Raw genomic sequence first — 26745 nt, 5'->3', positions numbered from 1 at the left:
TCTTCTCAAACACAAGAAACTGATTTAGAGAATGTCAATCAATCGAAAGTACCATTGCATTCGTATCAAAGACAAGAAATTGATTTAGATTCTTTAGAGTATGATCTGGCGAAAAGAACTCAAATCTTGGACTATCATCCAAACGATCGTGATGTAATTAGGAGAGCATGCATTCGACAAGGTCCTTGTCAACCTGAGAATCATATCTTTCCTCCAACAGATTTTTATGGAGATATGCGTCGTTTTAATCCTAAATGGTTTCAGAAATATCCTGATTGGTTGGAGTATAGCGTAAGTAACGATGCAGCATATTGTTTGTATTCTTATTTATTTAAAGATAGTAACATTCATCAAGGTAGAGGTGATGTAATTTCGACCATTGGGTTTAAGAGTTGGAATAAAAAGAAAAGTTTGTCGATACACGTTGGTAAGACAAATAGCATTCATAACCAGGCAAAAAAAAGATGTGAAGATCTAAGTCGACAACAACAGTCTATTATATCTGCATTTGGGAGGGGGTAATCTGATCAATTTAAGCATGAGTACTGGCTTGGCTTAACTGCTTCAATTGATGTAGTAAGACTTCTTGTGAATCAAGGATTTGCATTTCGGAGTCATGATGAGTCTAAATCATCACTTAATAGTGTGGGGCGGCGTGGGGTAGGGGTGGGTGAAGATGAAGTGGTTGGAGGGTGGTGGTTGGGTCGGGGGAGTGGCTGGCGTGGATGGTGGGGGTAGGGTGGGTGTAGGGGTTGGTGTGGTATGGGGTGGTAGGGTTGGTGGGACATGAGTGGTATTTTTTCAAAAAAAAAAAAAATCTACCAACCAACCTCTTATTTTCTACTACCTAACCTGACATGCGAAAATAAGTAAGAAATTCATTTATTTTTTAAAAACACATTTTGCTCCATACCGAACACCCCTATATTGGAAATATTTTTCGAATAGGTATTTCAGTGTTTCATCGTATCAAGCTACAAGTTTTATTACTACTACTATTAATAAGAGAGAATATTGGAGCTTGGGGTCAACGTGAACTGACGGAAAATCCCTCATTCTCAATGATAATTTCCATATTACCTGTAAGCCCTATTTTCTTCTCCATACAGTGGACCCCATCTCTTTTTTGTACATGACAAATTCATTTTGCTTTCTTCCCTCATTAGTGAGCATTTGTTTTATCTTAGACTTAACTAATTCCAATTAATATTATACTAAACATACTTAGCTTACTCAATGATATTTTTCATATTACCTGTGGGCCCTACTTTCTTTTCAATGCAGTGGACCCTTTTTCGCACGTGACAGTTCATTTTGCTTTCTTCGGTCATTAGTGAACATTTGGTTTATCTTGACTATAACTAAGTCTAATATTTAATATTAGTACTTATAATGCTTAGATTAATTTTAAAGTTTCACATAAACTGATGCATTGCTTCTTTCTTTTTTTAAATTAAAATTGTGATACTGAAATTACAAATTAAAGGATAGAATGATTATTTTGTACTACATCTATCCCATTATATATGACACAATTGCATAAGAAGATTTTAACAAGAATTTCATTGTGAATTTTAAATTTATTTTATTAATTTTCAGCAAAAAAATTATGGAATGTGAAGTTTGAAATTCAAAATAAAAATTAAATAGCTTGATCCAACGAAGCGATAGTACTTTTATAACTTGATGTTGAATTGAATTATTTGTCACAATTATTCATCAACCGGTTTGACCCGTAATCGGTTATAAAACCGACCGGTTTCCGGTCTAAAAACCGGAACCCGTGACCGGTTCCGGTTTACCGGTTAAAAATCCGAAATCGGAACCTGTCCGGTTCAAACACGTTCAAACCCTCTTTTTTTTTTTTTGTATAGTATATATATATACGTTATAGTATTTATTAGTATACTGTAGATATATTTACATATGTTATATAAGTTTATAAATAAAGTTTATATGTTTACTGACTAACAGGCTAACAGCAAGTCAGCAATACAGCATATATGTGTATATGTGTATATATATATATATATATATATATATATATATATATATATATATATATATATATATTAAGTTATATGCTTAAGTTATACTACATATACCTAAAATATAGTAAGAATATACTTATATATATATATATATATATATATATATATATATATATATATATATATCTGTTTCTGGAGTTAATATCTCTTTATGATTCATTCTATTTTCTCTCAGCATGTTCAAATTGCTAGAGTTTAACATTAATAAACAAGAAGCTGGAATAGCTCAGTTGGTTAGAGCGTGTGGCTGTTAACCACAAGGTCGGAGGTTCAAGCCCTCCTTCTAGCGTTTCTCTCTAATTAAACTTTTTGACAGAAAATTAAGTGATGGCCAGATCATTTTAGAGGACAACTGAACTTCAATATTTACATATAATAAAATTTTATTTATGACCAAACATTAACATGTCTTGTTTTGCTTAATTATAACATTTAACATGTCTTGTTTTGCTTAATTATAACATTTAACATGTCTTGTTTTGCTTTTCAAGATTTATTGTGAAAAAATGAACAAAATCTTTCTACTCATTTAATTGTTTATTTTTTTGCCGTGGAAACAACCTCTTGCAGAAATACAAGAAAAGATTGCGTACAATAGACCCTTGTAGTTCGGTCCTTTCTCAGACCCTGCGTATAACGAGAGCTTAGTGCACCGGGTTGCCTTGTAATTGTTTGTTTTATTATTTTGAAAATATAATAAACCCTTCTCTAATTCACAGTTTAATATTTTTTTTATAAATAAATCAAGTGTTCGCATGTGCTTTAACGAAAAGACTAAATAAACCTTCCCCGCAGGCAGAAAAGCTTGACTCTATTGAAACGCTTGGATAATCATTACTTGATTCTTCTTTTCAAAAATAAATTAAATTTTTTTATTGCATAAAATTGAAACAATACACTACCTTGTCAAATTTGGCGCTAGCTCACCATGGAAGTATAACAAATAACTAGCAAACTATGCCCGTGCGATGCACAGGGTCCAACATGATTAATTTAATTACTCACTTTAGTTAGTCTTTATGGTTTGTATATTTTGCAAAGGATACTGCGATTCTCCTTACTGAGTCTTCATATTTTTTTTTTCTTTTCCTCTTATTTCCCCCCTTAATTTCTCAATTGTTGTTAAAATTTGTCTTATGTTGGTTATGTCCGCCTCTTTTTATATTTAGTAAGTTGATAATTCAAATATCCTACATGTCAAGTTCATAATCACAAGATTCAAAGGATATTTTAATTTAGAACCACAAGATTCAAATTTCTATCTATTTTTTTTTTAAAAAGGTCTATCTTGGTTTCTTAAATTCCGTGTCTAGTCAAACATAGACACTTAAATTGAAACAAAGGGTGTATATGTCAAATGAAGGAAATGAAAGGACAATTGAGACACTGCGGACATGTGGGGATTTAAAAAGTAAACATACAAGAGGTAGTATTAATGTTAGACTTCTGAAATGTACACATGTTAGTCCCGATTTAGAGTACAATTTTATTTGCTTTGTGTACAACTTATTGTTGCTGTATTCGTCCACCTTGGGCGTTTGTTGTTAAATAAAAAAAAAATTCTCTTATTTTGGTTATGTCCGCCTTTTTTTATATTTAGTAAGTTGACAATTCAAATATCGTACATGTCAAGTTTATAATCACAAGATTCAAATATATTTTATTATATTATACACATTTTTAATTCAGAACCACAAGATTTGAAAGTCTATCTTTATTTTTTAAACTTCGTGTCTTGTCAAATGTAGGCACTTAAATTGAGACAGCGGGAGTATATGCCAAATGAAGGAAATGAAAGGACAATTAAGACACTGTGGACCCGTGGAGACTTAAAAAGTAAACACACAAGAGGTAGAATTAATGTTCAACTTTTGAAATGTATACATGTTAGTCCCTACTTATAGTACAATTTCAGTTGCTTTTTATGCCACTTATTGTTGTTGTGTTCGTTTACCTTGGGTGTTTATATATAATAAAAAAAACGGAAAAGGCTCAAATATGCCATCGAACTATCAGAAATGGCTCATTTATGCCACTCGTTGAAAGTTTGGCTCAAATATGCCACTGTCGTTACCTTTTTGGCTCATCCATGCCATTATTCACTAACAGTGGTTTTAAAATACCAGATATGCCACGTGGCAAAAATTTATTGGTCCACGTCACTTAAATGAAAACCAGCCAAAATAAATCCTAATTAAACCAACGGAAAAGGCTCAAATATGCCATCGAACTATCAGAAATGACTCATTTATGCCACTCGTTGAAAGTTTGGCTCAAATATGCCACTGCCGTTACCTTTTTGGATCATCCATGCCATTATTCACTAACGGTGGTTTTAAAATACCAGATATGCCACGTGGCAAAAATTTATTGGTCCACGTCACTTAAATGAAAACCAGCCAAAATAAACGAAGACCCGACATTGAGGCCAAAAGTCATATCGGAAGCTGATACATTGCTGGCCATGAGGAAGACAAGAATGAGGCCACCAACTGGTGGTAAAAGGATTCAATTCACTGGAGATCCAAGCGGAGTGTCAAAAAGGTAACGGCAGTGGCATATTTGAGCCAAACTTTCAACGAGTGGCATAAATGAGCCATTTCTGATAGTTCGATGGCATATTTGAGCCTTTTCCGTTGGTTTAATTAGGATTTATTTTGGTTGGTTTTCATTTAAGTGACGTGGACCAATAAATTTTTGCCACGTGGCATATCTGGTATTTTAAAACCACCGTTAGTGAATAATGGCATGGATGAGCCAAAAAGGTAACGGCAGTGGCATATTTGAGCCAAACTTTCAACGAGTGGCATAAATGAGCCATTTCTGATAGTTCGATGGCATATTTGAGCCTTTTCCGTAAAAAAAATATAGAATAGAAAAATAGACATATATTTTTAGTAATGTGGTCAAGTAATATGAGACAAAGGGAGTACTTCATTTATTAATTCTTAAAGAACATGAAAAGTTAATTATAGTAATGTGGCCAAGTAATATGGGACAAAGGATGTACTTTATTTATTAATTCTTAAAAAACTTGAAAGTCAACTAATGCGGCCAAGTAATATGGGACAAAGGATGTACTTTATTTATTAATTCTTAAATAATGTGAAAAGTCAAAAGTGAACAAGTAAAATTGAATAAGTAAAATTGCACAGAGGAAATAAATATATATCGGAGAATTAAAATTGAAGTGTACAATTTATACATGAGAAGAGAATAAAAATTCAGCAAGAACGTGAAAAGTCAAAAGTGAACAAGTAAAAGTACATAGAGGAAATAAATGTGTCGGAGAATTAAAATTGTAGTGCATACGTGTATACATGAGAAGAGAATAAATATTCAGTACTATGACATATGTTCACGTGGAATTTATTAATTCTTAAAGAACGTGAAAAGTCAAAAGTGAACAAGTAAAAGTGCACAGAGAAAATAAATTTGTGTAGGAGAATTAAAATTGAACTGCATGCGTGTATACATGAGATGAGAATAAATATTCAGCAAGAACATGAAAAGTCAAAAGTGAACAAGTAAAAGTGCACGGAGAAAATAAATGGTTCGGAGAATTAAAATTGAAGGTGGCCAAGTAATATGGAACAAAGGGAACGTGAAAAGGCAAGTATAGTAATGTGGCCAAGTAATAGGGGACGAAGAGAGTACTTTATTTATTAATTCTTAAAGAACGTGAAAAGTCAAGTAATTTAGCCAAGTAATATGGGACGGAGGGAGTACTTAATTTATTAATTCTTAAATACGTAAAAAGTTAAAAGTGAATAAGCAAAAGTGACTAGTGAAATAGGGTACAATATGGGATGCTCTATGTACAATTTGATAATGCTATGTTGGTCCTCTTTGACACTTATATATAATAGAAAAATAAAGGAAATAAACATGTATGTTATCAAGTTATAAGTTATCATGGTGACATATACAAACTAAAGGTATTTTATATATCTGATGAATAGTGAAGATCTGATCCTCATCAATTGTCCGACAAAATAGACATGAATCCAATGCCATTGAAAATATCATTTATTCCTTATCCCTTTGTCTGCGCTATGCGGAATTGGAGCACTAACCTGAGAAGAATAAAATAGCACAAAATAACAACACTTATTCAGCAAAAAAGCATGAGTATTGATTAATTCAAGCAAACATCTCACCCAAAAGCAAGATCAAGCTGCAGACTGTGTCAATCGTGTGATTGAGAGACTCAATTCTCCAGTAATACATCTTCCCACAGGTGCTGCAGAAAGTGAAACTCGTTTGCTTCAGTCACTTGTATTCCATGGGAAGAATGTACCCCTTTAAAAGGCCTGCTCGAAAATCAAGTAAAAAATGGGAGCTTTATCTTACAAATATGGCCTTAAGGGAAATCCACAGGTGAGTAAAGAGTTTAAACCTCATACATTTAGTCCATTTTCATATGCAGAACTTTAAAATGCTCAGTTTATGTGGCGCTGGACAATACAATTCGTGACTTTGGTGATGAAACTTCTAAGCTTTATCATTTTGGATCGAGCCACTGCTTTCTAATCATTATTTATAAAATGAGCACATTTTCAGTTCTTTGAGTCCAATCATTGGTCCGTAGTGAAGCTAAATTTGAAAATTTCAACTCTATATATAGGAAGGTAGAGTAGATCTGATCTAGTTGTATCTTGGATAATAAAGATCATCACACCATTATACTTGCATTATATTCAAGTTCAAATACTCTAAAAGTTGAATTTATTCTAGCTATAGTTAAGTCTTAGGTAATAAGAATCAACTCAAAATAGGTGCAAAAAAGCCATGTCTATCCAAATTGAAAAAATAGAATAGACCTTATATGATCTAGTTCTGTAGATTTCTTGACAGCCATTTCTTAGTTTGCACATAGACTCGTACTGGAAAATGCTTTGTATTACGCAATATTGTTGTTAATTTCTGTGATCTGAAGCTGGTTTGTGAGATCAAACATTGAATGCAATACAAACAAGTAAAGAAGAAGAAGGGAACATTTTGCGGAAGCTTTTCTCTCAGATATTTTCAACTGACTTGATACAATGGAAAGGAAATGTACTTACAGAAAATAGTAGGCCAGCTCATCAACTAAAGCACCTTATTCAAAATAACTAACTACCCAACTAAATATCTAATTGCCTAGTGACAACTAGCAATAGCTAAATGCCAACTGTACACTAAGACACACGTGAGCACTTCACCATCTGCTCAACACCCCCCTTCAAGCTAGGTACTATGAAGAGATTATTCAAGCCTAGCTTGGAGATCAGGTATGTATGATGAATTCTGGTAAGCCAATTTCCTAGTATTGGGACAGGATGCCCAGTCAGCGTCACAATACGCAGTTAAATGACATGAGTCCTGTGCAGGTAGAAAAAGGCCCAAACCAGGAGCTTGCTTGATGTATTTGACTACTCTGAGGGTTGTAGCCATGTATGAAGCCTTGGGGGATTGCATAAACTGACTCAAGACCTGGACTGCAAAGGCTATGTCTGGCCTGGTATTTGTCAGGTAAAGCAGTTGACCAATGAGTCTTTGATAACTGGTGGGATCATCCAACATAGGATCAGTCACATGACCAAAATGTTGATCAAACACAGCAGTAGTAAGCTTAGAATTTAATTCAAGTGGTGATCCAGCTGGCTTAGCACCTGTAAGTCCCATGTCTGCTATCAATTCAAGAGAATATTTTTCTCTGGTGCATCACAATACCACTCTTGTTCCTAGAAAATTCAAAACCAAGGAAATACCTCAACTCCCCAAGGTCCTTGATTTTGAAATGTTGTTGCAGTGTAGTTTTAGTCTCCAAAATGAGATTCTCATCATTGCCAGTGATGAGCAAATCATCAACATAGATAAGAACAACCACCAGCTTCCCTTTGTCCCTCTTTGTCAAAAGAGAATAATCCAAACGACTCTGTGTAAAACCACAAGAAACCAAAGCAGTAGTCAATTTTATGTTCCATTGTCTAGAGGCTTGCTTAAGTCCATAAAGTGACTTAAGCAACCTGCAAACCTTGCCTTGTGAATGTGCAAAACCCTGAGGCAAGCTCATGTACACTTTCTCATTAAGGTCTCTTTGCAAAAAGGCATTAAATACATCCATCTGGTGGATCACCCACCCTTTTGCAGCAGCAATGGAAATCACTGATCTCACAGTCACCATTTTCACCACAGGTGAAAAAGTGCCCTGATAATCAACACCTTCTCTCTGATTGAAACCTTTGGCCACCAACCTAGCTTTGAATCTTTCCACTTCCCCTGTAGATTTATATTTATCCTAAACACCCACTTGCACCCTATTGCTTTCTTCCCTTTTGGTAAATCAACCACTTCCCAAGTCTTGTTATCTTCCAAGGCTTGGATTTCTGTCGGCATTGCATCAGTCCACCTCTTGTCAGCTGCAGCTTCAGAGTAAGACAGTGGTTCACAAACTGCTGAACTTTGAGCAATAAAGTTTTGATAGGAAGCAGACAGGCTTACATAACTGATACCATCAGACAGTGGATACAAGCATGATTGCATATTACTTGGAGGTACAGATGGCTGAATGAAATCCTTCATCCATGTAGGAGGCCTTCTATCTCTAGCAGACTTTCTAGGTGCTACTGGTGCAGGGATTACAGCAACTTCGTGCTGAACAGGAAATGGAGGAGGAGGCAAGACATCATACTGAGGAGTGGCAACATGAACTTCTGGTTCAACATCCTGAGAAATTTCTGAAGCATGATCCATTATGGGGCCATCACCCTGTGCATTGGTGGCTTCAACATCAGTGGTTAAGGTATCATCATTTGGGACTACATCAATGTGTGGGGCAATAGTGGGGAAATAATCTGTGTTATCATCTGCAGATTGAGAGACATCATATCCACCTTGTAACTTCTGCTGAAATGGAAAAATGCGTTCATAAAAGGCTACATCCCTGCTAATGAAGATGGTCTTGCTACTTAGATCAAGCAGCTTATACCATTTTTGTCTAACAGCATAGCCAAGCAACACTGATTTAATTGCTCTAGCACTAAACTTATCCTTTTATACCAAATTGGTTGCATAACATAGGCATCCAATGACCCTCATATGTGCAACGGAGGGTGATTTTCTAAATAATTTTTCATAAGGATGACAATGGGAAACACTTCACCAATAATTACCGTCACTTCTAGCTCGAGCTTGAACTCGAATTCGAACATTGTCGATCATAATCATTCGCTTTACTTAGCTGTTTCTGATACATCTGGAGCAGTACAAATTGACATCCAGTTGTTAGGAATGGAAAACTATACATTGTGGTCTCGTGCTATGAGATTGACGTTATTGACGAAGAATAAAATTGGATTCATAGATGGATCTGTTAAGCGTGATACATACGGTGCAGAATATGTGAAACACTGGGATCGGTGTAACGTGATGGTGATTTCATGGATAATAAGAAATGTGAATAAAAATTTACTTAGTGGAATCCTTTATAGAAATAGTGCACATTCTGTTTGGAAGGATCTAAAAGAGCGATTCGATAAGATTAATTTGTTACGTGTATATCAGTTGAAGAAGGAACTGGCTATGTTGCATCAGAGAGTGTCACCTGTATCCAGCTATTACTCAAGGATGAAGCACTTATGGGATGAGATTGACTCGATCATACCACCACCCTCTTGTGATTGTGATAAACCTAGGGAGTACATTGAGCATCTGTCGAATCAAAGGCTGCTGGAATTTCTAATGGGATTGAACGATGGATACAATCAAGCAAGGAGTCATATTCTCTTAATGTCACCAACTCCCAGCGTGAATCAAGCTTATGTTATGATAGCACAAGATGAGAGTCACAAAATGATCTCAGGAGGACATACAGTTTGGGAGAAGTTTTTTATCCTACAGCCTTGTTTACTAATACCTATAGACCTGCTCAGTCCAAACCAAAAAGGAATCTTAATGCCTTTTGTGATTATTGTCAGATGAAGGGACAATACTAGAGACACATGTTATAAGTTGATGTATTGTGACTATTGCAAAAACAAAGGTCATGTTCGAGACAACTGCTATAGACTTATAGGTTATCCTCCGTATTTCAAAGGGATAATGATAGTGAAGTGCTTCCCATTGTTAATCGAAATACACAAATTAAAGAGAAAAATAGAGTGAATCGCAAATTTGTATGCGAATTGCACAGAAATGGATCCTAATTTCAATCAGAAAACAAAAGAAACACAGATCGTACAGAATAAACTTCAAACCTTGAACTGAATCCCTCGTTCTTCGGCTACAGATGCTGAAAAATCCCTCGATTCAGTCTATAAAAGCTCTGATACCATGTTAATTTCTGTGATCTAAAGCTAGTTTGTGAGATCAAACATTGAATGCAATACAAACAAGTAAAGAAGAAGAAGGGAACATTTTGCGAAATCTTTTCTCTCAGATATTTTCAACTGACTTGATACAATGGAAAGGAAATGTACTTATAGAAAATAGTGGGCCAGCTCATCAGCTAAAGCACCTTATTCAAAATAACTAACTACGCAACTAAATATCTAATTGCCTAGTGACAACTGGCAACAGCTAAATGCCAACTGTACACTAAGGCACACGTGAGCACTTCACCATCTGCTCAACAATTGTTCCGAAACTCGGTATATTTCATTGTAGTGTGATTTGTATATATTGACATTGGCTAATTCTTGGACTGAATTTCGGTTAGCACAAAGGAAACATAAAATATAAAACATTTTTAGTTTGTAATTGTAACACCCCGTAAACTTGAACTAGGTGTGAATATATAAAAATATAGTATTAAGATGATATTTTATCTATATGAATCCATTCTTGGTGAATTCGGGTGGAGGATGGTCGATTTGAAGTCAAACCAACTAGTGAAGTTCTTAAGGGCTCTTAAATTCGCCTAAGTTTTGGTAGGTCTGTCTTCTGGAAGATTTTCGTGAAAATGTGTTGAGAATTTGGAAAAACTTCCTCAATGGAAGTTGTAGATCTTTGAAATAGCTTTCCAACGGTAGGTCGCCCAGCCCGAGAAACGTTTTGTACAAATAGTTATGCCCGTTTTACTGAAGCCTGTCTTCGCTAGAAATTAGGTGACTTCGACGGAGCAGATCGACGCTCCGTCCTTTGAACCGTCTATTGTGCATTGCTCACTGGAAATTTGAGGAATTCGACGGAGCAGATCGACCCTCCGTCGTTTGAACCGTCGATTGTGCCTGACGGGCTGAAAAATTTATAAGTTGCAAAATTTTAGTTTTTCTTCCATTCTTTTCACTCTCAAAAACCCTAAGGATGAAAATATCTCTCTAAGGCTCCAACACTAAGGTAATAACATCTTAATCATTTATTATCAATCCTAACAATAAACCCATGATTCTTAACATTATTCTTGTGGCAAAAACCTAGGGTTGCAACATAATTCTTTCCAAAGGGATTCAAGCTAGGGTTTGGGTGTTCTTCATTAGAAAAGTGAATTGTTAAACCTTGTTCAACAAATTAAGGTATGTCTCTTTTGAAAACATTATTTTGGAATGCATGACTTCTTTTCTTGAACGTTCTTTATTGAACAAAAAGGGTGAACTTCTCATACAAAACCCTAATGTATGTCTCTCTTTTAAAATCTTATTTTTGGATGAAAATCACTTCTTGAAACTATTGTTGGAAGTATAAGATTTATTCAAGATTCTTTAATGAGTAATCTTTTCATGGTTTCTTGAACCCTAATTCATGACTAAATGATGGTTAATGTGTGTGAGGGGACAAACCCACATTAAACCTAGATTGTAACAAAACCTATATATATGTATAAGATATTATAAATGTTTCCCCCTACGAGAGATGTTTATTAATGTTAGTTAAGAGTTGGTAATGACATTTTCATTGGTGAATTGGGACATGGAAATCTTTGTAACGAGTTGTACATTTTCAAAACATTGATTGGAATAACTGATTCTTTCGATATGGCATAATGAACTTTAATGTTATATGTGGTGTGACTGCTGTGAGATAATTTGTGAATCGGCTTCTATGCTATGAACTTTATTGTTGTGTTTGGCCTAGCTACTCGGGAGGAAGGGTAGCCACTATGGATCCTAGTGTGTCATTGCCTAGCCATTCGGGAGGAAGAGTGGCCACCGCTGGGTTCGCTACCCGGTGTGTGATTTATGCCTAGCTATTCGGGAGGAAGGATAGCCACCGCGTACTACATAGTCCGGTGTGATTTATGCCTAGTTATTCGGGAGGAAGGATAGCCACCGAGAATTATATGTTCCGGTGTGGTGCGCTATGCGCGATATGCTTGATTCTTGGGCCTGTATTGGCATGTGTGACATTCTTATTCTCTTATGGAATTGTTGATGACTATCTTAATTGATTAAAAAGGGCATATTTGAAGTTGTAACTTGACAAGAGGCTTTATGAATGGGTTTTGATATTTATTATCGAGATACATAAACTGAATAACTGTCCTTACGTTGATTTCATACCATTTTCAAGACTGATTTCTTCATGTATTATTTTTACTTTATTTTCGTATTATTCATTGTCCCCGAGGCACTCACAGAGTACGAAGTACTCAGGCATACCATTGTTGTTTTTTATGGTATGTTACGTAATGGAGAAGAGCAGGTTCTTGATACTCCCGGTGCTTAGGAAGGACTTGCTGTTGCGGCTAATTTGGTGAGCCCACACATCCATTCGTGGGACATCCTATTGATTTACTTATTTATTACATTCGTTGTCCGGGCTGCGTCCCGATGAGTCAGACTATTAATCCTTTATCTTAGAAGCTCCCTAGTATGCATTTGTGGGTAGTTATTGATTAACTCTTGGGCACGTTGTTATGTTTGACAAGTATTGATAACTAAAGACTTCCGCTGATTTAATTCTTATATGCGTAATTCGTTTACTTTTATTTTATAAACTGTTGGAGGCGAATGTTGAACCTGGCGGGTTCAAGTATTGTTAATGTGTTGCTTAGGTCCTTCCGATGTTGTTCATGACGTCGGATGTCGGTCACGTCTAGGGTGGGTTTTGGGGCGTGACAGTAATTGGTTAAGCGAAGTTTTTTCTATTATTTATTTTATTTTGGAAAGTCATAGCAACCATTTATGTGTTTTACCTAAGCCCGACACTTTTGTAACCCAAAAAAAAAAAAATTGGAACCAAACTAACCCTTAAAAAAAAAAACTAAACTAGGCGTCACGCATAGAATCTGTGCGTGAAAGGGGTTTTTTTTTTTTTTTTTTTAAGCTATCAAAATCACGTTTTTTCCATATTTTGAGCAAAGATTAGTCATGTTTCAAAACCCCGAAATATCAATATTTTATATAGAACTTAATATATTTTTTTGCGTATAATAACGTCGGCTCATTACATCAAGTATACCTAAACGTTTGGATCGTCATTTTAGGGTTTGTAAAGTGCCCCGAAGTAAGTTTTGTTTGCTTGGAAACTTATCATCTTTGTTCTTTGGAAATCAAACTCAAAATTAAGCTTTTTTCCGTACTTTGACCGAAGATTAGTCATGTTTCAAAACACCGAAATATAAATATTTTATATAGACCTTAATATTTTTTTAGCGTAAAATAATGTCGGCTCATTACATCAAGTATATATATATGTTTGGATCATCGCTTTAGGGGTTGTAAAGTGTCTCGAAGTAAGTTTAGAAACTTGTTATCTTTAAGTCTTTTTTTCATACTTTGACCGAAGATTAGTCATGTTTCAAAACGTTGGAATATAAATATTTTATATAGAAATTAACATTTTTTTTAGCGTACAATAATATCGGCTCATTACATTAAGTATACATATGCCTCTTCACTCACGTAAATGAAAAATAAGGACCGGAACATAAGTAGAAAACTAGTTGTAAATTGTTGAATCTTTAAATGGTCATCACTTTGCGCTCGAATGTCCAATTTACGCGATTTCTTTTCTTTTATTCAGGATATTTTTTTGAGATCTACGTGGACAAAATGCCGCAAAGCGATTTGGCCAAGCTGATTTTCCAAAAAACGCCCGTTATCCCATTCAATTTGAATTTTGCCCCAAATTTGTGTAAAAATTTCATTTTTCTCTAGTAAAAATCTCATGATAAAAAAATTTATTTCGAGATGCTAATCCCGTGGTAATGATGTTTTGAATGTCAATTTCGAGGTTCGAAATTCAATTTATGAAAACGAGTTAGATAGCATCAGTGAACATTATAAAAAATAAAAAGTGTCTACTTTGTTGCATTCACCAATTTGGCTTGGTGGTTTAGCCTCTCTTTTTTACTTACTTTTTTTTTATGCCAACAACATGAGATCAAACCTTGGTAGGAGCATTGAATGAGATATATTATATCTTAGTTGAACCTCTCGTATTGGATGAATTATTTTTTAATATAATATTTTTATTTCAAAACATTTAAATCAAAATCCTATAAAATATGACACTTAGATCTAAAGATGACAAGTTTCCAAGCAAACAAAATGTTTAGGTATACTTGATGTAATGAGCCGACGTTATTGCACGCAAAAAAATATAATAAGTTCTATATAAAATATTGATATTTCGGGATTTTAAAACATGACTAATTTTTGCTCAAAGTATGAAAAAAAATGTGATTTTTGATAGCTTAAAAAAAAAATACCCCCTTTCCTTTCACGCACAAATTCAGTGCGTGAAGCCTAATTTAATTTTTTTTTTTAAAGAGTTAGTTTGGTTTCAAAAAAAAAATTTTGGGTTACAAAAGTGTCAGGTCTGTTTTACCTCCAAAAGATAAAGGAAATATTGTAGGACTAATTTCGTTTTTCCCCTTACAAATAAAATAAGAAAAGTGTCACAGTTCTTCTACCCAAATCATCATTGCTTCCATCTAAATCTAAAGCTATCACATAATTTGTTAAAACTATGAAAGATAATAGAGAATAACAGACAGGAACATTGAGGAGAAAATGCTGACCTATAAACTGAATTTGGTGAAGCCCGCAGACTTCAACAAAGATAATCAATTGGCTACATGAAAAAATCTTCCCCTAATGTGAATATCGGGAAACAAAAAATTCTGAAATACAAAAAAGGAAAAAGAGATAGAGAAATACAACGTCTAAAATACAAAAAAGTAAAAAGAGATAGAGAAATACAACGTCTAAAAAAGCTTCCCCCTTCTTTCTGAAGATGTTGGCACTAGAGAATAAAATGATTAAACAGGAGGGAAAAAAAAAAAAGATTGTTGAATAATTAGATCCAAACCTAAAACTCAGAAATAATACGCTAATTAGTAGCGATTTTCCACCAAAATTGTGAAACTTGAAGTTCAAACACCTGCAAATTTAAAACAGAAAACCTATTTAGAGAAACCCAGAGAAGAAACTTGAATGAGAAAATTCAAATAGAAAAACTTGGCAGAAATAAAAGAAGTAAAGAGACTGACCATAGTTGGATGGCTTTTGATATCTTTTTGCCTGACAGTTCATCAGTGAAGGTTACAGAGAGCTTTGCCTGCTCCAAAGAAGTGAGGTTTCAAAGGAAATTAGAGTTAAGGTGTAGGGCTGAATATTGGTAAGACACGTCTTCCAAAGTACCTACACGTGCCTTTATGAAAATGAATAAAGTTCAACCAATTTATCCTTATACATGTACAAAAATATCCCTATTTGTACCATTTTGTGCTGCACATGGTACAACTGCTGCAGCAGTGTTCGTACTCCCAAGTCCCAACTCCCATTTCTATAGAAGACGAAAAAGAAAAGAATGTCAAAACAATTGACCGGTGACAGCGACATATAATAGGCGTGCGTTCAATTATTTTCTCACTTAAACCCATTGATGTCGGTTCCAATTTTATTATAAAGTAGATTCTAGAATTAATTAAAGAATTGGTAATTTATCCAACAACAAAAAAAAACAACAACAACAAAGTTACTCACAATTTAAGTACTGCAAGTTCTTTGGTTTAAAAAATTGATAATTCGTTCCAGAAATTTCTTTTTCATTCTCACAACTCTAAATAACTATCTTTTCATTTTAAATGCTTCAAAAGCTTTTTATAGACAGAAATCATTTCCAGCTGAAGTTTTTGTCAACTTACATACAATATCTAGAAAATAAAATTAATCACTTGAACAGCTATATGTATACTAGGAGAAAAGTGATCATCGGGTCGATGATGCTTGGCCCAGTTCAGACCACTTCAGATCAAAACATCAATAAATTACAAAATCCATTGGCTTAGTATTATTTCGACAAAATACTTGTTGTTTTAATGTGTATATGAATTGAAGTTTATTCCATATTTTCTTCCTACATATACATGAGATCTTTCAAAAATTAAAGTAAAAATAGCACTAACTGGCGACTTTCCGGCTTTATCTTTAAAAAATAGTCATTGTCTTGGAGTTTCAACATTCACACTGAAACTTCATGTTAGTATTTTTGATTCACTCGTAAAAATTGAAACTTCGTGATAATGACTATTTTATAACTAGGGAAAATTTCAGAGACCTCCCCTCACGTTTTTTTTCGTTTCGCTGACCTCTCCTCACGTTTGCAATATTACGACTACCTCCCTTATTTTAACTTTTTATGTAACAAATATTTTATTTTATTTTATTTATTATTAATGAAAAGATAACATATGTGGACTGATTTATCCTCCCTAAGATCATATTTTTTGATTAATTATTATTTTATCAATTCTCCTTTAAAAACTTATTTCCCGGGAATTGTTATTATGGGTTGTTCACCCATACGTTCCCAACGTTTGAGCTTTTTCTTTCTTTATGTTTTAACTTTTTAGAGAAAGGATCTTTCCAACTACTCTGTGATTGATTAAGAAAACATAGAAAAAATCTGAAAATAAATTTTATATATTAAAAACATAAATATCTTATTGCAATCCAACAACACGTGCCAGATAAATTTTTGATAAAAATACATCTTTAAAATGATGAGGCAGTATAGAGACCTTTGCCTCTTAAATCCAATTCGCCAAATCCAGTCCATCAGAATATTACTTAATTCCTAGAAGCAAAAACACGAGGAGCACTTGACATACTTACTTACAAAAAAAGATTACAAGTAAATTACTTTTATTTATTGAAGAAACACTATATATATATATATATATATATATATATTGCAAAAAATATAATGAGAACACTTGGGAGGGTTGAAGGGGAATAGGAAAAGAGAACCCTTGCTGAGAAGACTGAAGAACAATTTGGCATTTCTTGTTTTCAGTTTATTCGGAAATGAGATATTAATAAAATAATAATTAATCTGAACAACATGATCTTAGGGAGGGCTAATCAGTCCATGAATGTTATCTTTTCATTAGTAATAAATAGAATAAAAGAGTTGTTACAAAAAAGTAAAAATAAGGGAGGTAGCTGTAATATTTCAAACGTGAAAGGAGGTCAGTGAAACGAAGCAAAACGTGAGGGGAGGTCTCTGAAATTTTCCCTTATAATTATGAGGTTGAAAAGTAGCTATTTTGTGAATGTTAGGGACAAGAAATTTGGGGAAAGATCACAGATGCCCCCTCAAATAAAAAAATTATCTGCCCATATCCCCTTTACTTTTGTACCCCCAAGAAAAAATTAAAAATATTTACCCGAGATACTATCGTGATATATAAATATATTGGGATATACCATCGTTGATATATCATCGTCGAAAAGATGCTTCAATCCTTCTCTTAGTTCTCCATGATACGATCGTGATATATAAATATACAGCGATAGTATCACGAAGAGGAAGGGGTTTGGTTGAGGGTTTGCCGGGTAAATACTTTCAACCGATAGGAATAGAAGCGAAAATAGTTTGGGAAGAGACATGAGCAGGTAAATATTTTGTATTTTGGGGGGCAATTAGTAATGTTTTCCCAAAGAAATTTCAAGAGACTTTTTGATGTGGGCCATTGCGCTCCACCTAGGAACAGGAAAACAAACTATACTTTAGGCCAGACTCCGAAAGAGACAAAACCCAAATACAGCTGTTCTTCACGGACCAAATGAATTATGAAACGATGTACATTGGATTGAAACAAATTAAGATGTACATTGGGCCCTATTTCTAAAGGGAAAGTAGTAATAGTGGCGCAATTCGCATAATTGCCCTTCTTTTGGGGTGGTCTTTAAATTTTGCCTCTTATATTTGAAATTTTTAAATTTTGCCCTTCGGCTAAAACTTATGGGTTCCAGGTTCGAACCCCCACACAGTCAAAATTTTTTAAAAAAATCGCAAGACAGAGTTTAAATTTCGCTATGCTCTCACCGGCATACACTTGTGAAGGAACTACCAAAGTTATGCCGGACTTGACATACTTATACCTTATGGGCAGACTTGGCATAAGTATGCCGGGTCCGGCGCTTCACAAGTTTATGCCAGGTCCGGCATAAAAGTTTACCCATTAAAAGTATGCTCCCACCGGCATAAACTTGTTAAAGAATTACCAAAGTTATGCTGGACCCGGCATACTTATGCCAAGTCTGCCCATAAGGCATGAGTATGCCGGGTCCGGCATAAATTTGGTAATTTCTTAACAAGTGTATGCCAGGTCCGGCAGACACGCGACCCAAACCTTGCCTTGCAATTTTTTTTTTTTAATTTATGCTTGAGCGGGGGTTCGAACTTAGAACCTCATGATTTCTGCGTGAATGCTCAGAGTTGCAATGCGAGGACAAAAATTAAAGACCAGCAATATAAGGGGCATAATTTAAAGACCACAAATATGAGAGGCAAAATTTAAAGACCACCCCAAAAGAAGGGCAATCCGCGCAAAAAAAAATGGTAATAGTGTGGGCAAACCGCTTCTCAACCTTGTAATTAAAAATAAGGGAAAATGGCCTAATAATATTACTTAAGACTTTATATTATAAAACAAAAGAATACTTTTTATTATTTACAAAATATATTAATAAAATTACAAAGTATACCAAATTTGGATTTAATGGGATCTCACGATTTTAGGCTTTAGTTTAAGTAAAAGAATCTGATTTTAATGTGAGCTTAATTTTAGGATAGTTATCAATCAACTTCTTCTTCTTTTTTAAAAGATTTTTCTCTCTCTCTCTCCCTCCCATGATAGACACCATTTCCAGACCTAAAATTCATCTTCTCTCCTAAAATAAATTTTCAAAAATATTACAAAGTATTTTTTATTACTTACCAGTGTATTAATTGTATATAAAAATTGGTTTATATCGTTTTGAGATATGTGTGATCATTGTGTGTTTGGAATCTTTATATATTATATAAACTGTAGTTTTCAAAAATGTTGAAAACTAATATATGTATGAAATGTGAATGAAATCTGCTATATATCATTTAGATATATGCGGTACAATGTGTATGAAATACGAATAAATTCGATATCAATTAGTGTATGAAATGTGTATGGAATCTGGTTTGTATTAATTAGAAAACTTATTATACATATATACTTTCTCATAATCTATACATACTTTGATTAGATTTTATACAATATATATGTACTTTATCAGAATCAAAATATACATGCAACTTTTACATATATTTCATACATAAAAATTATAACGAATTTATACAATTATACATATTGCATACAAGAATTTATACATATTTATTTTCTGGTGTATGAACTTTGTATGGAATCTAATTTGTATCAATTACAAATTTATTATACATATTTTCTCAAAATTTATACATACTTTGATTACATTTTATACAATTTAAATGTACTTTATCATAATCAAAATACATATGTGGTTTTTATACATGTTTCATATATAAAAATTATAACGAATTTATACAGTTATACATATTGCGTACAAAAATTATACATGTATGAACTTTGTACATAAAAATTACCAATCAGAATGGACTTTTTGAGTAAATATTGGAGAAAACTAGGGAACAATATCTCTTAATTTTGAACGGGGAGAGAAAAGTGGATGAAATAAAAGAGCAAAAGTTGGAGAAAATCAGGGAACAATATCTCTTTATTTTGAATGGAGAGTGAAAAGTGGATAAAATAAGGAAAACAGTTTGTTTAATGTGTTTTAGTTACTTCTTTTTAATTTACCTGATTCGTATAGATTATGTAACAAATCTATTGATATATTTTGTAAACTGAAAAGTATCGTCATGTTTTGTAAATATACCCTCTTACTATGTACATATATGTTTTTTGCCCTAAAAATAATCACATAGGGGAGGTTGAAATATCACAATTAAATTTGGGAAATTTACATGGCATAACTAACTCTAGTACATATTTAGATTTAGTAGCTATAGTTTAAATTAATTACATCGTATAGCTAAGAGTAATATGTTAAATATATTTAATAACTGCATATATATTTAAAGTAGAATACTTTATTATTATTGCTATCATCACTGCCAACCCAACCACTACATCACTGCCCTCCCATCTCTCTCTCCCTTCTTCCCCCCATTGCTCCGACGAGGAGCTCTAGCTCCAGTGAACCGGAGCAGCCGTGCCCATTACAACCCAAACCACCAACACCACCATTGTACAACCCTCACGAACTCCACACCACCGCCACTGCCGCCTCTTCCCCTTTTCCCTTTCTTCTCCAGCGTCTTCTTCTCAGATCTGAGTATTTGTCATCTTTTTCGGCGTCTTCTATGTTTTGCTATTCATCGTTGACACTATGGTGCTCGTCCTTTTGTTATTTGCTTTCTCTGCCATCAAATTTTCTAGATCTGACCCGAAAAATACACAAATCTGACCAGAAGTGCATGTTTCAGATCTGGTCGGATAATACACTGTATTTTTTGTATACATACAGTGTATACAGTGTTTTTGCCTGTATTTCGAAGAAGATATTTTTGTATACAAATGAATACAATGAATTTGAAGTGTATACAAATGAATATAGTGAATTTATTTCTTGTATTCAGTATTTGAGTGTATTCGTTAATTTTTTTTAGTGTAAAATTCAGTGTTCAGGGGCGCATTTTGAGGGATATTTTTTTGTATACAACCGTTTTTAAATATAATAAAGTGAAAACAGTGTAAAAGTAGCTATAAATGAATATAGTTGAGTTGAATACATTGACTTGAATGCGACTTAGTTGAATACATCTGACTTAAATACAACGAAATCTAACTCAGCCGAATTTTGAATATAATCCGAATTTTGAATACAATCTACTGTAGGGCGTGAATACAATCTACTGTAACTACGAAATGTAATTAGCTAAAGTGCAGCTATGCCTAAAAAATACCTCAAAATGTAGTCATTTATGTAAGTTCCCCATTAAATTTTCATGACAATGTCTTGGAGTTCACCTGTGAAATTTCTAATACCATGACAGTAATTATTTTTTAATTACTGGAGTTGAAAAGTGGCTATTTGTGAATTTATTCAAACAAAATGTAGAAAATTATATACAGAGGTAGTAATACCGCCGGCTAGCCACTTTTCAGCATTATAACAGAAAAAATTAGTTAACTGTCATGGAATTTCATGAAATAGAACAACTCCTTTTGTCGTATACCCTCGATTAATGCAACCTCAGATGCTATGTTTCAATTCTCAATTATGGTATTAGGTGAAAGGTTACGCCTAAAGATCCTGTATTCCACATGTGAACTCCAGGATATTATTTGACACTTCCTGACGGTAATTAGTTTTCAGTACAATAGTGGCTATTAGTGAATTTGATCCTGTCTGGAGCTCATAAGCACACTCAGCAATAAAGAATTGACAATATCTACAAGTTAATGTTTGGAACAGCAAGAGGCACAACTATCTCCATCATGGGACAAATGGGCCATTCTTAATAGGAAGAATGACCTATATATACATAAGAATAAGATATATTTAAAAAATATGATGATACTTTTCAGTTTACAAAATATACCAATAGATTTCTTACAAAGCATGTATGAAAATTTTCGCTCAAAATTTTGTGTATGAAAATTGTGTGGAATGTGTATATCTCGCTCAAATCTTAAAATTTTCGCTCAAATTTGTGTCTGAAAACTGTATGAAATATGTATATAACTGTATAAAATTTATAGAAAATTTAATACAATTACAATAACATTGTATAGAACTTTCATACACTATTAATACAAATGTTTATTCTTGTTAAATGTACAGAGAATTAACCCTAGCTAAATTTACGCCTCTATTTCTCTGATTTGTTGAGTAGTGTGTCTCTAATATGGTAGATCTACTGCTATTGTGTGCAATGAATACAATAGAAGTGGGAAGAATTACTTTTTTGATTCATTTTACCCATGGTGGCCTAACAAGCACCAGATAACAACAAATTTCAAATAAATTTCATTTAGTGATCCTCCATGTTTGAAGCCCAATCTGCAGGGAGGCAGCAATGTACCAAGGTTCAGAAGACAACAATCGTGCCATGTCGAGTTCAATTTCAGAAGACAACACCGCAATCACCGTTCTTAAATCAGTAGATCTAATGGAGAATTTCAGTGGTTCCGAATTCTCCCTGCTAATCTCCACCATCGTTTCTCCTCTCGGTTGCCCCCTCCGCTAGCCGCCACACTTTCGCCATCAACTTCCTCCGTCATCTCCATGTTTCCGACACTTCTTCTCTCCTTCGCTGTCAACCTCCCCCGCTCAAAAAAAAAGGGAGGGAGGGGGGGGGGGCGGAGATCAAGAAAGATGTCCACCTCCATTATTTTTTTTCCAGATCTGGTGTGTGAACAGAAGGGGAGGGAAGAGTGAGCTTTTAATTGGTCAGATCCGTTATATGTTGTAATTTTGATGGTATATTTTGTAAATAAGAAAAAATATCTTTATATTTTGTAATACAAAGTCTTAAGTTATATTATTAGGTTATTTTTCTTTCTTAGGGAAATAATATAGTTGGTAATAGTACACAGAAAGAGGTAACCAATGATGATGGTGTACGTCAAATATTTTGTTTGTCTCTCTATCTAAGATCAATTAAAGGCAATTGCCAGAAAAAGAGGCCCACTTTTGTAGTCTCATTGATGAATCATGATGGACTCATGGGCTCCACTGGATTCATTTTTTATTTGGGTCAAGTGAAAATGGATAGCTCAAGGAAAAGTTTTATGGTGTATGAGATATGCCACGTAATATTTGTGTGAGGGGCTCATCAAGTGACAAGTGGACTGTGGGCCTCTTGCTAACAATAGAATCCAGAAGAGAGAGAAATAGATTAATTCCTATAAAATTGACATGGTCCCAGCAGATTTGTCCTAAATAAAAATATAATAAATTGAGGGCTCCACATTCTATTTATTGCTCGTTCATTCCGAAGACAAAAGGAAATGACTTTTCTTCTTCAGCCAAGATTCCATCGTTCTTCCTTCTTAACTGAAAACAATGGAAATTCTGTTCCAACTAATTTTTTCCAAAATTAAAATTACATGTCCAGTCATAGTAAATTAAACATGCAAATTCTTTGAAGATTGGTGTTCAGTTTTGTTGTCATTCTTGTTGATATTAAAAGAAAAAGTTGACATCTGATGCTAAAAAAGAATCAAAAATTAGTTCCAGATATTGATTTTTTCTGTCTAAATCAAGCTCAATTACTTGGATCTTCTCCTGCCACTTCCATTTACTCATGATTTCCAGGTATGAATCTTTCATGGTTCTTTCTATATTGCCCACACAACTAAGAAAAAGAGAATACCATATATGTTTGACAGAATTTAGATTTCTATGAATCCTTTTTTAATGTCATTTCTAGCATCAAAATACAAAAAAGTAGTTGTCCCACTAATTTTTACTGCTAAGTTGTATATATTGCCCAAAAAATAAATTATGCAGTAAAATTTGCTTGAAAGATCAAATTGAATTTCCTTCAAAGATCTGGTTGTTTGAGCCTTGGCTTTGAATGCGAGCTTCAGATTGCAAACCCAAATTTTGAGTCAAAAGTTGGGTGAAAGTATTGTGTGAATCTCCATGTAACTGCGTATTTGGATTTTAAAAGAAAAAAACAGTTTAGGTGAATAAAAAAAACAAACAGTGACTAAATGGGTAACTTGATAAAGAGAGATCAAACCTCTAAACTTAATCCCCTGGTCTCATGTTGTATTTGTTGCATTGAGGTTGATTGTGCGTTAAAAGTCACTGCCTTGGTATTCAAAGATTGATGCTCATGTGTTAGTCATGCTCTATTTTTTAATGCCTTTTGCGATGCTCTTTTCTTTCTTTGCTCAATTTTTGGCTTCATTCTTCCATATCCATTTCCCTTCCCTTTCTTTTTAATTGGATCCAAAACTCGATCCTTACACCCTGTAAAAGGATCAACAGATGAACTGAATTTGTGCTTATCTTTATCACGATCTTCACCATATAATTCACTTTGATGTTTTGTAATCTCAACCTTTGCTTGATACACATACTTTCTAGCAATTTCTTCGGAGTCCACGTCATTTGCGGCTAAAGTCATAACAGTAAATGACTCGTTCATTAGCCCATTCAAGCGAATTCTCCAGTAGTTTTGAATGTCATTTTTTTGGATCATTAGTTGGAGTTGATCTTATTTCTATTTTATAATAAGTTTTGTTTTATATTGCAGGATCTTCTAAAAAAGTTATGAAGGTCATGCATGACAATAATGAATGACATACAAAAGTGCTCCACATCAGTGAGCATTAAATGATTTTGCACAAAAATAAGCAACATTTTGCTTCCAAGTTGTGTATAAAATACTCTATCCTGATGGTATATATGTACCAAAATAAGATTCAGCTCTTCATTTTCTTATTTAAAATTTGGCAACAGAATGTGATTGTAGATTGAAGAGAAAAAAAGAGAAGAAATAAGTTCATAGATTTATACATTTAGAAGAGAGTTTTCTGTAACTTTACTTGACTTTTGGATATCTCTTTGAGAGTGCACTGATCAGCAATGGTGTATTTTTCTTTGTGAAATTTACTTTACTTGATTCAGTTGTGATCTACAAAGATCCCAAATAAAAGGAGGGAAAATAGTATCTTGTTCCCTCCATTTCTGTTGTGCGTATTATGCAATGTTTTCTTTTCATTTGGTTTCATTTGTCATTTGTAAAAGTAGGGAAGGGGCCCACAAATAGCACTTCATGACCAGAAGAAAAAATATGAAAAAAATAGCATCAAGGAGTACGGATGAAAGGGATATAATAGAAACGGAAAAGGGCCAAAATTACTCCTCAACTTTGAAAAATAATTCATTCATACCCTTCGTTATACTTTAGGGCCAATTATACCCTTATAGTTATACTATGGGGTCAATTATACCCTTATGTCTAACTGCTGCCACGTGGCATCATCTCAGCCCTTCAAAATTATTTTACCCTCAAATAATTTTGTACCCACTAAAATAACTCAACTCGACCCGATTTGTTTTTTCCAACAAAAATAATACGGATAATTTTTCCAGCAAAATAAAATAAAAATAATTCCGTATTATTTTTGCTGGAAAAAAAATTCAGGTCGGATTGAATTATTTTAGTGGATAAAAAATTATTTGAGGGTACAATAATTTTGAAGGGTTAGGATGATGCCACGTGGCAGCAGTTAGACATAAGGGTATAATTGATCCCATAATATAACTGTAAGAGTATAATTGACCCTAAAATATAACGAAGGGTATGAATAAACTATTTTTCAAAGTTCAGGGGTAATTTTGGCCCTTTTCCGTAATAGAAATGGGACTCACACACTATTATTTTTCAATAAAATATTACCCTCACATGCCAAGTCATATATGTGCCTCACCCACCATAAAACTTTTCTAGCTCAAGGGCCTTAGGCTCCATTCTCTTCATCTTGTATTTGGGCCAAGTGGACATGGAAAACCCAAGGGCCTTAAGCTCCATTCTCTTCATTTTCTATTTGGCTTCAAAAACACCGGTTTTTAATTTTTGTCTTTCGCCTAATACCTCAAGGTTTTGGGGTCGAACCCCAGCTCAGTAAAAAAAATAAAAAAAGGAATTTTGCAAGACAGAGTTTTGCCTGCAGGTGGAGTTTCAAAATTCTGTCTGAGACCTAACTTTGGCCCAAATAGGCCTAATTTTGCTACAAAACTCTGTTTTGAGATTTTTTTTTTTACTGAACCGGGGTTCGAACCCCAAACCTCATGGTATTAGGTGAAGGGCAAAAATTAAAGACCACCAATTTGAGGGGTAAAAATTAAAGACCACCCCAAAATAAGAGCATTCCTGCGAATTGCCCAAATGGAAACCCAAGGGCCTTCAAAATGATCGTTTAGCCCAAGGGCCTAGTGAAGGTTTATGCATTCCTGTTTTTACTAGCTTTGATATCGTTTTATCCTGAGTCGAGAGTCTATCAGAAAAAATTAGGGGTGTTCATGGTCCGGTTTGATTCGGTTTTTGGTTTAAACCAAACCAAACCAATTAAGGCGATTTTTTTAATATTCAAACCAAACCAAACCATTATGGTATAAATTCTATCGGTTTCGATTTTGTCGGTTTGGTTCGATTTTTACGGGTTGTAATGATGTATTTTATAATGCAAAAAAATTGATACAAGTGAGATACTAAATTTTCATATTATTTGCAATATAGAGCGGCTCAAAAGCAACATAAAAGAGAATCCAACTGTATGTTTCTCTTTTTGTTTTTTTTTAATAACTTACATACATGAGTAATAACCAAAAAAAACCAGTAAAAATATTGCATATTCCCATATTAAACAAATAAATCAATAAGATTAATAGATTGGGATGATACATTATAAAGAACTAAC

The 26745-nt window shown here is 33.9% G+C and overlaps 1 protein-coding gene, 2 long non-coding RNA genes and 1 other non-coding gene across 4 annotated transcripts; 2 read left to right on the top strand and 2 right to left on the bottom strand.

The window, feature by feature from the left end:
- Window positions 1–2266: 2266 nt before the first annotated feature.
- TRNAN-GUU (transfer RNA asparagine (anticodon GUU)) lies at window positions 2267–2340 on the top strand. Its single transcript has one exon. It is a non-coding gene; the product is annotated as a tRNA-Asn (tRNA).
- A 4958-nt stretch (window positions 2341–7298) lies between these two features.
- On the bottom strand, window positions 7299–7718 carry LOC132612694 (uncharacterized mitochondrial protein AtMg00240-like). Its single transcript, XM_060326803.1, has one exon. The coding sequence runs from the start codon at window positions 7716–7718 to the stop codon at window positions 7299–7301; it is 420 nt and encodes a 139-aa protein (XP_060182786.1).
- Window positions 7719–14978: 7260 nt separating this feature from the next.
- Window positions 14979–15734, bottom strand: LOC132614603 (uncharacterized). The gene is made up of 2 exons (XR_009572359.1): window positions 15469–15734; window positions 14979–15359 (listed from the first exon to the last, which is right to left on the bottom strand). It is a non-coding gene; the product is annotated as an uncharacterized LOC132614603 (long non-coding RNA).
- Window positions 15735–22016: 6282 nt separating this feature from the next.
- On the top strand, window positions 22017–25021 carry LOC132615779 (uncharacterized). The gene is made up of 2 exons (XR_009572838.1): window positions 22017–23626; window positions 24576–25021. It is a non-coding gene; the product is annotated as an uncharacterized LOC132615779 (long non-coding RNA).
- The last annotated feature ends 1724 nt before the right edge of the window (window positions 25022–26745 follow it).

The sequence above is a fragment of the Lycium barbarum genome, chromosome 10, assembly GCF_019175385.1.
Source record: "Lycium barbarum isolate Lr01 chromosome 10, ASM1917538v2, whole genome shotgun sequence".
NCBI classification, from domain to species: Eukaryota; Viridiplantae; Streptophyta; class Magnoliopsida; order Solanales; family Solanaceae; genus Lycium; species Lycium barbarum.
Note: the sequence above shows the minus strand (reverse complement) of the source record. Positions and strands in the feature narration are given on the sequence as shown.

Excerpts from the sequence above, each read along its gene's own strand:
- LOC132612694 (XM_060326803.1), bottom strand. The coding sequence starts at position 7,718 with ATGGGACTTACAGGTGCTAAGCCAGCTGGATCACCACTTGAATTAAAT.